Source organism: Syngnathus leptorhynchus, chromosome 7 (assembly GCF_054491065.1).
Source record: "Syngnathus leptorhynchus isolate UIUO chromosome 7, UIUO_Slep, whole genome shotgun sequence".
Taxonomy (NCBI): domain Eukaryota; kingdom Metazoa; phylum Chordata; class Actinopteri; order Syngnathiformes; family Syngnathidae; genus Syngnathus; species Syngnathus leptorhynchus.
The window spans coordinates 16,114,139-16,127,435 of record NC_141201.1 but is presented as its reverse complement, the minus strand read 5'-3'; the positions used below and the strand labels follow the sequence as shown (position 1 = coordinate 16,127,435).

At 42.9% G+C, this 13,297-nt stretch overlaps 1 protein-coding gene across 1 annotated transcript in view; it reads right to left on the bottom strand.

The window, feature by feature from the left end:
• sdhdb (succinate dehydrogenase complex, subunit D, integral membrane protein b) overlaps positions 1-13,297 on the bottom strand; it is a 30,283-nt gene that overhangs the window by 8,879 nt on the left and 8,107 nt on the right. Inside the window, exon 3 of the mRNA XM_085916926.1 lies at positions 4,808-4,958. Within this exon, the coding sequence (XP_085773052.1) occupies positions 4,808-4,958 (151 nt within the window). The remainder of the gene's footprint in view (positions 1-4,807; positions 4,959-13,297) is intronic.

Here is a 13,297-nt window from a genome sequence, read left to right as displayed (position 1 = left end):
TTTTGCAATGAGTTACTGGTCTGGCCCGGAACCGGCCCGCCAAGGGGTTCAGTCTGGCCCGGGGGATAAATCTGCATTATTAAAAAAAAAAAAAAGAATAAACTTCATTTTCTTTTGAATCTGCAGTTCCTATATTGTCCGCTAGGGCGCTGCGGCGGAACTAACAGCAGAGTGAAACACTGATTGGTTCTATCCCTTTACCCGCTTTTTCTGTTGACGCTGGCACCCTCATCAGCGAAATGTCACTGTCAAAAAAGAGAAAAGTGGACACAGAGTGTCGGATTTTTCAGGAAAAATGGACCTCTTCCTATATGTTCACGGAGGTGAATGGGAAACCTGTGTGCCTGGTGTGCATGCAGCAAGTTTCGGTGCTTAAGGAATACAATGAAACTCAGCATGGTGAGAAATACAACCGCTTGCACGGAGAAATGAGAAAACAGAAGGTAAATGAAATGTTGGTGAGTCTGTAGAAACAGCAATCTGTTTTCACCCGGAGCCGAGAGGCCAGTGATGCTGCGGTGAAAGCCAGCTATCTAATTGCTAGCCAAATAGCATTAGCATCAAAGCCATACTGTGAGGAGGACTTCGTCAAAAACTGCATGCTGAAGGCTGAGGTAAGATGGTTAAGCAGAGGTGCTGTGCTGAAGCGCTTCTTTGATCTACGTGGGGAAATCGGACAATTCATGGAGAAAAAAGGAAAACCTGTTAAGGAATTACAGTGCCCACTATGGCTGATGGACCTTGCATTTATGGTTGATATTACAGAGCACTTGAATAATCTGAACAAAATGTTGCAAGGACGCAAAAAAATTGTAACACAGTATTATGACAGCATTCTCAGTAATGAACATTAATAAAACGAAGCTGCGCTCAAAGCTCACACATAAGCACTTAAATGAGATTCTGAAATTGGCTGCTACTCAGGACATGATGCCTGATATTGATGCACTTGTGCAGGCTAAAAGATGCCAAGTTTCAGGGGCAAATACTGAGCAATCCTATGGAATGCTGCTTTCAACGTTGCACTATAAAAACAGCTGTGGATGTTTGCTGTAGTAATTGCTGTGAAAGTCAGTGCTAGTCAGTAGCAGATTTACAACAGAAGAGTTTTTTGAGTAAAATATTATTTCTTATGCATGCCATATGTTATGTATGTGAGTTATTTTTTATATGTATACATTTTATGCATTAACAAAGAAGGGGACAAATTTACTTAAACAAATTTCTGTTTAAAACAGCTGCCACTTAAGATTTCAAGTGTGTGGAGTCAATTCATGTGTTCAGAATTGCTTCCCAGATGTGGAAAATGGGTTTTAAATCATTTCTAAATTTTGATGTGTTTGATGTATTTTAACATGCAGGACAGTGTTTTTAAGTTCCACAAAACTGTGACTAAATGTTTTGCAACATTGTACAATCACTGTGATCAGTTTTCATGCATAATGCACTTAAATAAATGTTAAACTGAGTAAAGGTGTTGTTGAAATTGCACATACTTTTCTTAAAAACTCTTAAGTTGTTCATAATATATTTAGTAAACGGACAATTTATTTAATATAACAATTTTATCATTTACTTCTTCTCCTTTGCACTAATACAAAGAAAAAAGTGGACTTATTGTTACTTCTATGTAATTTTGCAATGAGTTACTGGTCTGGCCCCCTTGAGATCGATCAGATTAAGCTGTATGCGGCCCCCAGACCAAAATGAGTTTGACACCCCTGCCTTAGACAGATCTGGGAGGACATCCCACAAGACACCATCCGTCGTCTCATTACGAGCATGCCGGGACGTAGTCAAGCATGCATACAAGCATGTGGGGGCTACACAAGATATTGAAAAGAGTTTTCAATTGCAGAAATTGAATTTAGGCGAAATGGACGAGCCTGCCACATCATTTTTTCACTTTGATTTTTGGGGTGTCTATACACTGAGCCCTCTGTAGGCTGAAAACTTTTATTACCATCAAACGATGCGGCATCCTTTTGTTCCTGAGACATTAAACTGTTCATATCAGTATAGATATCCAACTTTTTTTTCCACCATTGAAAGCTGATGTGTTTTCAAAGTGTTCCTTTAATTTTTTTGAGCAGTGTTACAATTTGACACCTTTGCCCTCCAAGTTGGTGACCTCCATGGGTTCACTTATTGCCGACATTCTCCAGAGCCTGAAGCTTTCTAATCCGATTAGGCACAGACTACACGCAAGAAACTCTCTCGCCGTCATGTTACACCTCATGGCACCACTGCCGCCAGCAAATGACATGAGGATATTTGTCTCACTGGTTGCGGTCAAAGAGGACGTAACCCGGCCTTCTAAGATAGCCACCTGGCCCGAAGGCCTTGGCTTAGAAGGATTTATCACCACTCATGATTGGGATTTGTGGCCTGCGCCTGCCAGGCTGTCTAGTGATTGCTCTAACTGATGGAGCAGCACATCGCTCAGACACTAAGCTCAAAGCATCTTTACGGGTCTGCAACTAGCTGGAACTTATCAGGACTTGACCGATTTCTGCTGACAGCGGTGCTATGACTGTCTGGCCTTTTTTGATTTCTTCCTTTTCTCGGTTTGACGGTTAAATGTTTGCTGAACAGACCTGAGCAAGGCCCAAGGATGAATCACTCATCACAGTTTGACTTGCAAAAGGCAGACATTGTCCGAAACCTTGCTAAGCATACTGAAACATGATCCTGGCCCACTTTCTTGCCGAGAGTCAGATGAAGGTTTAGTCCAAAGCAAAGTCTTATTGTCAAATACCTTTGTTGTTGATGTTGGCATTGGCAGTAGTCATCCAACCCCCAGTTCTGTATTTGGGGGATTGTACACTGTATTTGCAATTTTTAATGGCTCATTAGTTTTTCAAAAAATGAAAATTCTGAACAAAAAATTCACTTAGTATAGTGATAGAACTGTCTTATTACGTGTCCAATTTTAACTTGTCGAGCTTTGCATTTTTGGTAAAATTGAGGATGCCATTCAGACAGGTGTTCAGCCATATTGGATGTGTTCCCTCGCCTTCCATCAGAAAAACACTGTCCACAAAGCACTGCGGCTGCTATTAAAAAACAAACCGGATTCGGTTGAAGTTGGGAAATTGTGTAAAATGTAAATAAAAACAAAATACAATGATTTGAAAATCCCTTTCAACCCATATTCAATTGAATACACTACAAAGACAACATATTTAATGCTCAAACTCAAACTTTTTTTTATTTTTCAAATAATAATCCACTTAGAATTTCATGGCTGCAACACGTGCAGTAGAAGTTGGGAAAGGGCATTTTAACCACTTCATTACATCACCTTTCCTTTTAATAACACTCAAACGTTTTGGAAGAGACAAGACTCTTAGCTTTTCATGTGGAATTCTTTCCCATTCATGCTTGATGAACCACTTCAGTTGTTCAACAGTCCGGGGTCTTCCCTGTCCTATTTTACGCTTCATAATGTGCCACACATTTTCAATGGGAGACAGGTCTGGACTGCAAGCGGGCCAGGGGAGGCCCTGGACTCTTTTACTTCGAAGCCACGCTGTTGTAGCACATGCAGAATATGGCTTGGCATTACTGAACTAAGCAGCAGCGTCCATGAAAAAGACGTCGCTTGGATGGCAGCATATGTTGCTCCAAAATCTGTATGTAGTTTTCAACTTTCACAGAAGTGCAAGTCACCCCATACCATCACAGATGCTGGCTTTTGAACTTTGCGTTGATAACAGTCCGGATGGTCCGCTTCCTCTTAGGTCCGGAGGACACAACATCCAGTGTTTCCAAAAACAATTTTAAAAGTGGACTCATCAGACCACAAAACACTTTTCCATTGTGCATCAGTCCATTTTACATGAGCTTGGGCCCAGAGAACCCGGCAGCGTTTCTGGATGTTGTTCATAAACGGCTTTTGCTTTGCATGGTAAGAGTTTTAACCAGCACTTACTGATGTAGTGACGAACTGTATTTACTGACAGTGGTTTTCTAAAGTTTTCCTGAGCCCATTTGGTGATATCCTTTACACACTCGTCGGTTTTTAAGGTAGTGCCGTCTGAGGGATCGAAGGTCACGGTCATTCAGTCTTGGTTTCCGGCCGTGGCGCTTACGTGCAGTGATTTCACCAGATTCTCGGAACCTTTTGATGATATTATGTACCGTAGATGTTGAAATCCCTAAATTCCATGGGAAATGTTGTTCTTAAACTGTTCAACAATTTTCTCACGCAGCTGTGGACAAAGTGGTGAACCTTGCCCCATCCTTGCTTGTGAATGACTGAGCATGTTTGGGGAGGCTCGTTTTATCCCCAATCATGGTACCCACCTGTTCCCAATTAGCCTGATCACATGTGGGATGTTCCAAATATGTGTTTGATGAGCTTTTCTCTGCTTTCTCAGTATTTTTGCCACCTTTCCCAACTTCTACTGGACGTGTTGCAGTCATGAAATTCAAAGCTAATTATTATTTGGCAAAAAACAATTATGTTTATCAATTTGAACATTAAATATGTTGTCTTTGTAGTGTATTCAACTGAATATGGGTCGGGAAGGATTTTCAAATCATTGTATTTTGTTTTTATTTACATTTTAGACAATTTCCCAACTTCTACCGAATCCGGTTTGTGCTACTATCAAAACTATGCGGTATAGTTTCTTTTTTTTTTTTTTTTTTTTTTAAAAGGTGGGGTTGAGATGCTTTTCTAGTACTGAAATGTAATTCGTAGTCCATTATGTCATTTATCAATGTGTGTTGGAATCGATTGTGTCACTGTGGGTTAATATTTGATTCCCACTCCCAATTTGTTCCGCTCTTTGCACCTTACCAGTGTCCATGAAGGGTGAGTGCAGCAGCCAGAGAGTAGTCAATAGCAGGGCCAGGGTGAAAATAGGCAACAGGCCCCATGGCCAGCAACAGGATGCTCAGCACTCGCTCAGCTGTCCAGTGCAGAGAGGCAGCTTTGGAGTCGGCACTCGCTTTAAAATAGAAGAAACAGGCACAATTCAAATACACTCATTTACACTGGACAACATGGATGGCTTCACACAGCCATATAGAATCATGGGTGGGTTGAAGTGAAGCAAGATATATTTCTAACACTAGAAAATTGTAAAAAGTTCAATTTACAGTGATCCCTTTGTATGACATTTTAATGTCACGAACAGAGTGCAGCATGAGAATGCTGCACATTCAATTATTGCCATATTTGGGGGGTTTTATTTGATTTTTTTTTTTCAAGAAAGTTTTCCTTTTCAAAGTCAGTTGTTTCAAAATCGTTGAGTGGGGAGGTAAAAATAAAAAAAGTGAGATAATCTGGTGCCACAAATGACCCTCTACTAACTACAAATGCAGTTGTGTTTACAACCAAATACAAAAGTTATGTTAAATGGGAGTCAGCAGACGTCCCATTATCCCGATATCTTTTCCTCACATTTTTTGAAGTCTTACATCTTACAGCAAAAGCCATAACAGATGGAGCTCATTGTTCAAAATTAGGAGAAGTCAGGAGAAGGGCACAAGAAATTCCAATGGACTAAAGAACAAAGTCATATAAGAGTAACACATTGAGTGCACAAAATACAGTGACACACAACAGTAACATTACCGTATTTTCACGTTTATTAGGCCTGGATAAAAGTCTTAGATTTTCTTCAAAATGTGCAGCTAATGTGTCCTATCATGCAATGGTCCCTATGTGTGTTGTTGTTGTAAGGCAGACGTATTAAAGAGCGCCATGAGAACGTTAGAGGGAGAATTGTGGGCGTGGATTTGCAGTATGAATTAATTCAAATTTGGTCTGCACAACAGTTTTGTTTCTTATATTTTTTGCGGGAGCTTGAAGCAATGTATAAGGTACCATCTAAATATGGGGAGATGTTAGAGGGAGTGGAAAACCCCCCGCACCCACATACAATGGTATGCCCCAGCGGCCCTGCTGTGTTGTGTTACGTCATGACGGACGGGCGTCGGTTCAATACAGTCACACACTTGAGCACTCGCTGTTGTCCTCTGTCTCATTGTTATCTATAAACATACACACAAACATATGTAAGGAGACCAGGTGTTTTTTTTTTCCACGCATCACCATTGCTGTTGATATGTGACTCTATGCGTGCCCAGCTCACAGCCGATGAGAAAAAAACAAGTGAAGCAAATGAAGCTAACATGTCTGCTGGCACTGTTGTTCGAGCTTTTGTAAAAGCCAGCATCATATCCGAGGAGCCACACGGCACGGAAAGTGACTCTGACGGTGAAGAAAGTAAACCTGGCATGTCTGTTGGAGATTTAGCGCTGCTGTTCAATTTGGAAACAGAGGATGAGGACTTTGATGGGTTTAATTGATGATAATAAAAATGTGAATACCAAACTCAGTTTTGCTCCCGCTTCATTTTTAAATACGCACACTTGTGTGTGTTGTTGCCATGAGAACGTTTACGGGGGAAGTGTGGGCGTGGTTTTGCCCCGTGTGTGCTGTTGTCACAGCCGATGTGAAAAAACAATTGAAGCAATGAACACCAAGCTTGCTGTCATTCCGGGAGGCACGACAAAGGGACTCCAACCGTAGTTGAGAGCGCCATGAAAACGTTAAAGGGGTAAGTGTGGGCATGGATTGTATATATAAAACTTGGGCCCTATGAGCCGTTGCGCCCTATGTGTGTGTTAAACACAGTCATGGCACACAACTGAGACTGCGCCTTTTATTACAGTGCGCCTTTTGAACGTGAAAATACGGTACCAAAATGATGGCGGGATTTACCTACTAGAATAGTTTGGAACTATTCGTGGTTACGATACGGTTTAAAATCTGGGATTTACGTATCAGTGTGAGTGGGAGTGTGAGTGTGGAAACTAAAATTCTTTTGTGTGAAAAGTGGTGACGTGATGCAAGAGAGATAAAAGAGTCTGGGACTCTAAAGAAGTCTGGGACTTCGGTAACCACAAGAGTCTGGGACTCTGGGTCTGGGACCCACGTCCACACCAGGTGACGACCTGATAAAGACGCCACACGTCCGACCGTCTTTGCTCTTGGGCCCACAGTGAGATAAGGTAAGCAGATTCCTTTTCAAATTCTGCACATTGACAACGCTAAATTACAAGAGGAAGGATGAGCGGAACAGTGAAAGTGTGTAGTAGGGTATAAAATCTGGGATTTACCTACTAGAATAGTTTGGAACTATTTGCGGTTACTATACGGTTTAAAATCTGGGATTTACGTATTAGTACAAGTGTGGACTTAGTAGGGTATAAAATCTGGGATTTACCTACTAGAATAGTTTGGAACTATTCGTGGTTACGATACGGTTTAAAATCTGGGATTTACGTATCAGTGTGAAAGCAGTGTGAGTGGGAGTGAGAGTGTGGAAACTAGAAATATTCTGCGTAAAAAGTGGTTGGGAGACACACGAGTGGATTTAAAGAAGGCGGATAAGAGGAAGTGGGATAATGGTCTCGGGTCCCTCCAAATTAAGGGTCCCTCCAAATTAAGGGTCCCTCCAAATTAAGGGTCCCTCCAAATTAAGGGTCCCTCCAAATTAAGGGTCCCCCCAAATTAAGGGTCCCTCCAAATTAAAGGTCCCTTCAAATTAAGGGTCCCTTCAAATTAATGGAAGAAAAAGTAAGAAATAAGTGAAAGGCAGGATCCTGATTGAAATAAAAATCTAGATAAACGGATCAAACCCATGTAACAGAATGGGAACCTGGCTGAGAGAAAAAAAAAAAAAAAAAAAAAAAAAAAAAAAAAAAGAAGAAACGGAAATTATCTTAAATGTACAGGAGATATTCGCGTTAAAGGAAAAAGTAAGAGAGAAACACAAGTTAAAATTTGCAAAATAAAAGGAAAAGAATTACAAAAAGCGTCTAAAAGTAAAATAGAGAATAAATCAGACAAGTAAGATGAGCAAAAAGGTGTTCTTAGTGTGGTCTTTGTGGTCTTTTATGTTGTGCGCCAAACGTGTGTGTAGGGTGTGTGCGTGCGTGTGTATGTGTGGGTGTGTGAGATGTGTGTCCTATGGAAGAAATTAGTCATGGAGAATGTTCAGGAGCCTGTTGAGCGATAATAGGGAAGTTGAGAAGTAGACGATGAGTATGTTTAAGTTGGTTGGAGAAACTAAGATGATCGAGGTGTGGCAGTAGAGAAAATAAGATGTGTGGCAGTAGAGACTATAAAGTGTGTGACAGAAAGTGACTAGAAAGGTGGCCTGATAGGATGAGAATAATAGACAACAAATGTTGTGTAGAAGACAGTGAAAGATGTTGAATGTGAACATGATGAAGGGGAACAGTAAAGTAGGCCTGCCCTTTGAGAGGGTGAGATTGAGGAGCGTGCCTGCGCTTGCGCGTAGTCATGGGTCTGTGCTATGCTCGTGTGTGTGTGTGTGGTGGGCCGGCATCATGATTGTTGCAGGAAAAGGCCAGCCTGTGGGCAATCAACATTGATGCCACGTCCCCCCTCACACGGGTCACAAGTCATTTTTCAGTAAATAAGGGTTCAAGGGTTTTCTTATTCAGCTCTTCAGAAACAAAAAAGGAGAAGAGTTTTCTGGGTTACATGTTTAAACATTTGCTTGGTAAAAGCAGTGAATGAAATAATTAGGGGGTTATTTTTACACAGAGGAGTAAATGTTTCCAAACGACTTAAATAAATTAAAAATGGCAGCTGATCAATGAAAGTGCTCAAGCCAAACAATGGAATATTAAAATGTGAATTTTCCCAAATTCACGCCAGGTAAAAAAAAAAAAAGCAGCTTGTTATAACATTAATATATTTATTTAGATATCTGGTGTATCATGTCCACTTTTTGCTATGGCTGCGGGTGAGGCAGAGAAAGTGTGAGTTTTTCAGAGAAGGTTTGAAGAAGAGTGATGCACATTTGCATAAAGGATAAAAGGCACTGATGAGAAAATATAACCAAAACGTCATCCTCTATGACGTTAGCGCAGCATTATTTGTTTTTATTGTTTGTGAGCTGTGTCTTTGCTGTTTTTTGTGTTGTCTGTGTGCTGTCAGTGTTATGTGTTAAAAGGATGAAATTGGCTAAAATAGGTAAATAAAAAGAATTTATTAGACTGTAGTCTATCTGATTTGCAACGCAAAACAAAAGCAATTTGGAAAGATATGTCAAATTAAATGATAATGTAATCGTATGTAGTAATACGTTATTGCATGTTAGGTGGCCATCAGGGTTGCGGTTTTGTTAACTTTAACAATATGGTATTTGTGAGAAGAGATGAGAGATTAGTTGGCAATTTATATAGAACACTCCCAAAATTATGCTGCATTGTGTTGATTTAAAAAGATCTATTTGGCCTTTGCAGGGTGAGCTACTGTGTTGCATGCATCTGGCCATGGAGAAAGTATGTTGTTTATTTGTGTACTTTGTCAACAACCAATGTAGATGTTAAAGAATGAAATTAATATCTTTAAAATGAATGTGGATTGAGACCACAGGTAAACACCCAGGCAACTACCCTGAAGCTAAGATGATGTTCAGGACGGCGATGCTGAACGGCCTCCCAAATGAGGTGCAAGCGATCATGAGAGTTGATCTGGACATTTGGTCTGTCCGGAACCGAGATTCAAGAGGCATTTGATACACCATTGCCGCATCTACATGGAAAAAGCAAATAAAGATCAAAAGGAAACTGACGCTCTGGCGACTAGTTTGGTTAAATTACAGTTGGCAAAGTTGCATGGTGAGGCAAAACAAGAAAAGGTTAAACAAAAACAGATGTATCAGACTCCAGTGGGAGCTGGACGGGGCTGAGGCCAAGGGTTCCGTGGTGGATACAGAGGGCGAGGTTAAGGCGCCCTCCCAGGACTGGGGCGGAATTGGTTCGCTCCAGGGACTTGCTTCAACTGCGGGGCCCCTGATCACTGGGCGCGAGATTGTAATGGCAACCCACCACCAGCAGGGGCGGAGCAGCAGAACCAGCAAGCAGGGCCACCACACCAAAGTGGACCACAGCAGCCCCGCCCGGGGCCACAGCCGAATCCACATGGGCAGTGTTACCAAGCCGACCCGTGGTATGGCCCGGACGAATAGTGGGGCCTGGGAAGCTCGGGAAGCACAGGCCAGGCAGAGCCAATGCTTCGGTTGACAGTGGCAGACACTCCGGTCCAGATGTTGATGGACACTGGAGCAACACATTCATCGATCAACATGCCACGGCCAAGTACAGCGTTGTCGAAACGAGTTACAACGTTGGTCGGCTTCTCGGGACGTCCTCAGACTCTGCCCTTCACTCGACCATTGAAAACGGAAATCACAAACACCGGACAGAAACTATATCATTCATATGTTCATGCAATGGACACACCCATCAACTTGATGGGCAGAGACATGTCAGCATTGAGAGCCCAGATTCTGTGCGGCGAGAAGGGACTTACAGTGACATTTCCTGACGGACAGGTTCTGGAATGCTCCCAGCCTGTGACACCTCAGGGTCAGTGGTTGATGGCACCACTCCCCACAGTACCAGAAACGGCACGAATCTACTGGGCGAGATTGAATCCTGAGACTCCGTTTGGGAGAGGTGTCTACTCCACGTACCTCCTGTGGAAACCATGGATCCAGGCATTGGCACCGTACCACCCCCCAGTGGATCCATTGCATTGCACTCTATATTATGATAGAGAATCAGATGAGATATATAGAGATGCGTTTGAAGAAATTGAGGGAGATGATTGGACATTACAATCACCATGCATCTTTGTGGGCCCCGAGGGGGTGGCAGCATATGTACAGTTGTCGCCGGAGCAAGAGCAATGGTATCGAATGAGTGAGGAAGGTTTGCCGCACGTGTCACTGGCTGTGTCGCCAGGCCATGAGCCCCGCCAATTGGGGCCTATGGTGAAACGATTAACACAACAACATGACTGGATGATGACTGAGATTCCAGATGGGTGGCATTCGGCCGCAACCAAAAGTTACAGGATAATGGCAAAAATGGTAGATGAGTCAGACCTTGAATTGGTCTTTCTGGACCGCCATCATGGGCGGGAACAGACGGACCATGAGTCTGCACAGGTGATGCTGGATCAAATGCCACAGACCTTGTGGTCACAGGGTCCATTTGGTTTTTGTCATACGGTTCAGCCGATCCAACTGGAAGTTGATTGCTCCAGTCCGGTCCGCCGTCCTCAATATCGATGGCCGAAGGAAGCAGACAAAGGTTTGGAGGACACAGTGGCACAGTGCCTGCCAATGGTGGGCTTAAAGGTTGACCGCCCGAACAGGCAGGTCAAGAGAGGGAATGTGACAATGGCGAGAATTGGATCCAAGTCGGACTCGAAAGTGTCTGAACAACGACGACGACGATGCAAATGTTTAACTTTATTGACTATTTTCAGAAGTGATGGAGCGAAAGAAGAACGAGTGATGGTGTATCAGTCCTGCAATGGAACGGTATGGTAAGAAGCAGAGCAAGATGGTGGTAAGACGCTGACACAGACACAACAACTACTGCTAAATCTGAAGTGTAAACAACTGACACAGGTGAAAGCTTGGGTGACAATTTTCAACTGGACTCAACAATGGCTTGATTTGTTAGATAAATTGGACAATTATCAACCACGGTACAAGGACTGGCCCTGGGATTGGAAATATCCAGGAGTCATGGTGTAATGAAAATGTGTCTTTGCCAGCAGGAATCCCTCTCGCTCGTGCTGATGTTTGGCTGTGGTGTGGAGCAAAAGTGTTGTACGATAGGCTTCCTTCCCTCCAATGCCTCAGGTAAGTGCGCCCTAGTAACGCTGATCATGCCAATTAGTGTGACAGCATTAGACGTGTCCAGAATAAATTGGGAAGGCGTTGGACGGTGGGGAAGAATCCCCTTCCTTGTGAGGAGGAAAAAGGACATGCAAGAATGGTTGAATACAGGAGACCCCACGTACATAGATGCAATTGGAGTTCCGAGAGGGGTTCCTGATGAATACAAATTGGTGAATCAAGTGGCGGCAGGATGGGAGAGTATTTTCCTGCTCATTACAGTAAACAAAAATGTGGACCGGATTAATTATGTCCACTACAATGTCCAACGATTGGCGAACTTCACCACCTCGGCACTCCAGGCAGTGCATGAGCAATTAGCAGCCACGTCTCTTATGGCATTCCAAAATAGAATAGGTTTAGATATGGTGTTAGCGGAAAGAGGAGGAGTCTGTGGTATTTTTGGGGATCAGTGCTGTACTCTGATTCCCAACAATACGTCTCCTGACGGTCGGCTCACTAAGGCATTGGAGGGTCTGCGCACGCTAAGTAACAAAATGAAGGAGCACTCAGGTGTGGACACCAGTTGGTACTCTGACTGGTTAAACGTCTTTGGCAAATATAAAAGCTTGATTGCATCAGTACTGATTTCTATCGCTGTGTTTGCTGCTATTATGGTGTTATGCGGATGTTGCTGTATTCCATGTATCAGATCATTAACTGTTAAGACAATTGAACGCACGTTGGGGCCACTCCCTCCGGGTGGCCAGTACATGATGATCCCTCAGAAGGACCCCCAGGAGGCGGAGACAGCTGTGGCCCTCCGGGATGTGAGTATGTGAAGGTGGCCTCAGGGACCTGAGGCCATGAGGAGGGTATGAAATTTTGTGTTTAACAATAAAACAAGGTATTCGAGTGATGACCTCAGTGGTCTGAGGTCATGAGAGGGATTAAAGGAATATAAGAGTTTGATCTTAAAGTAGTTCATTAGACATCTTGTGTATGAGAGTATGAATCTGTAAAGTGCTGAGTGTGTGACGATGGAGACAAAACAAGATATGTGGGCAAGGATGTGCACGAATGAAATGTTCCAGATTAAACAATGACGCAGGAGCAGCAAGGAGTACAGGATGACCCAGGGGCAGCGGGGAGATAACAACTAGGGGACCCTGTATGGAAAACTACAACCAGGAGGAGCGAGCAAATGATTCTGCAGAAGAAGAAAGACCAATAAGAGCAAGCTAAAGTTAAATGCAGTGTACACATAGCCAATAGAATAATGACAGAATGCCTTTGTTTATGTGCCATTTGCATATTGTTTAGTATAATTAATGGCTGGGCAACTCGGAAGTAGAGTACGTCTGCTGGTGGGAACAGAGACGTACAGAGGTGTATTGAGAGGGACCCGAGACCCAGGTGATGGATTAGATTTGTGTGTTAGGAATAAATCCACTCGTGTGTGAAAATGCCAGCTTCCTGATACCTTTCTATTGCAGAACGAGCGCGCAAATTGTTGGATGAGTGGCAGTTGGGTAAGGTCACAAATTGGAGTCAGATTAGTAACTCGCGTTCAAGTTAAATTAGAAATAAATTCCAACAATTTATGG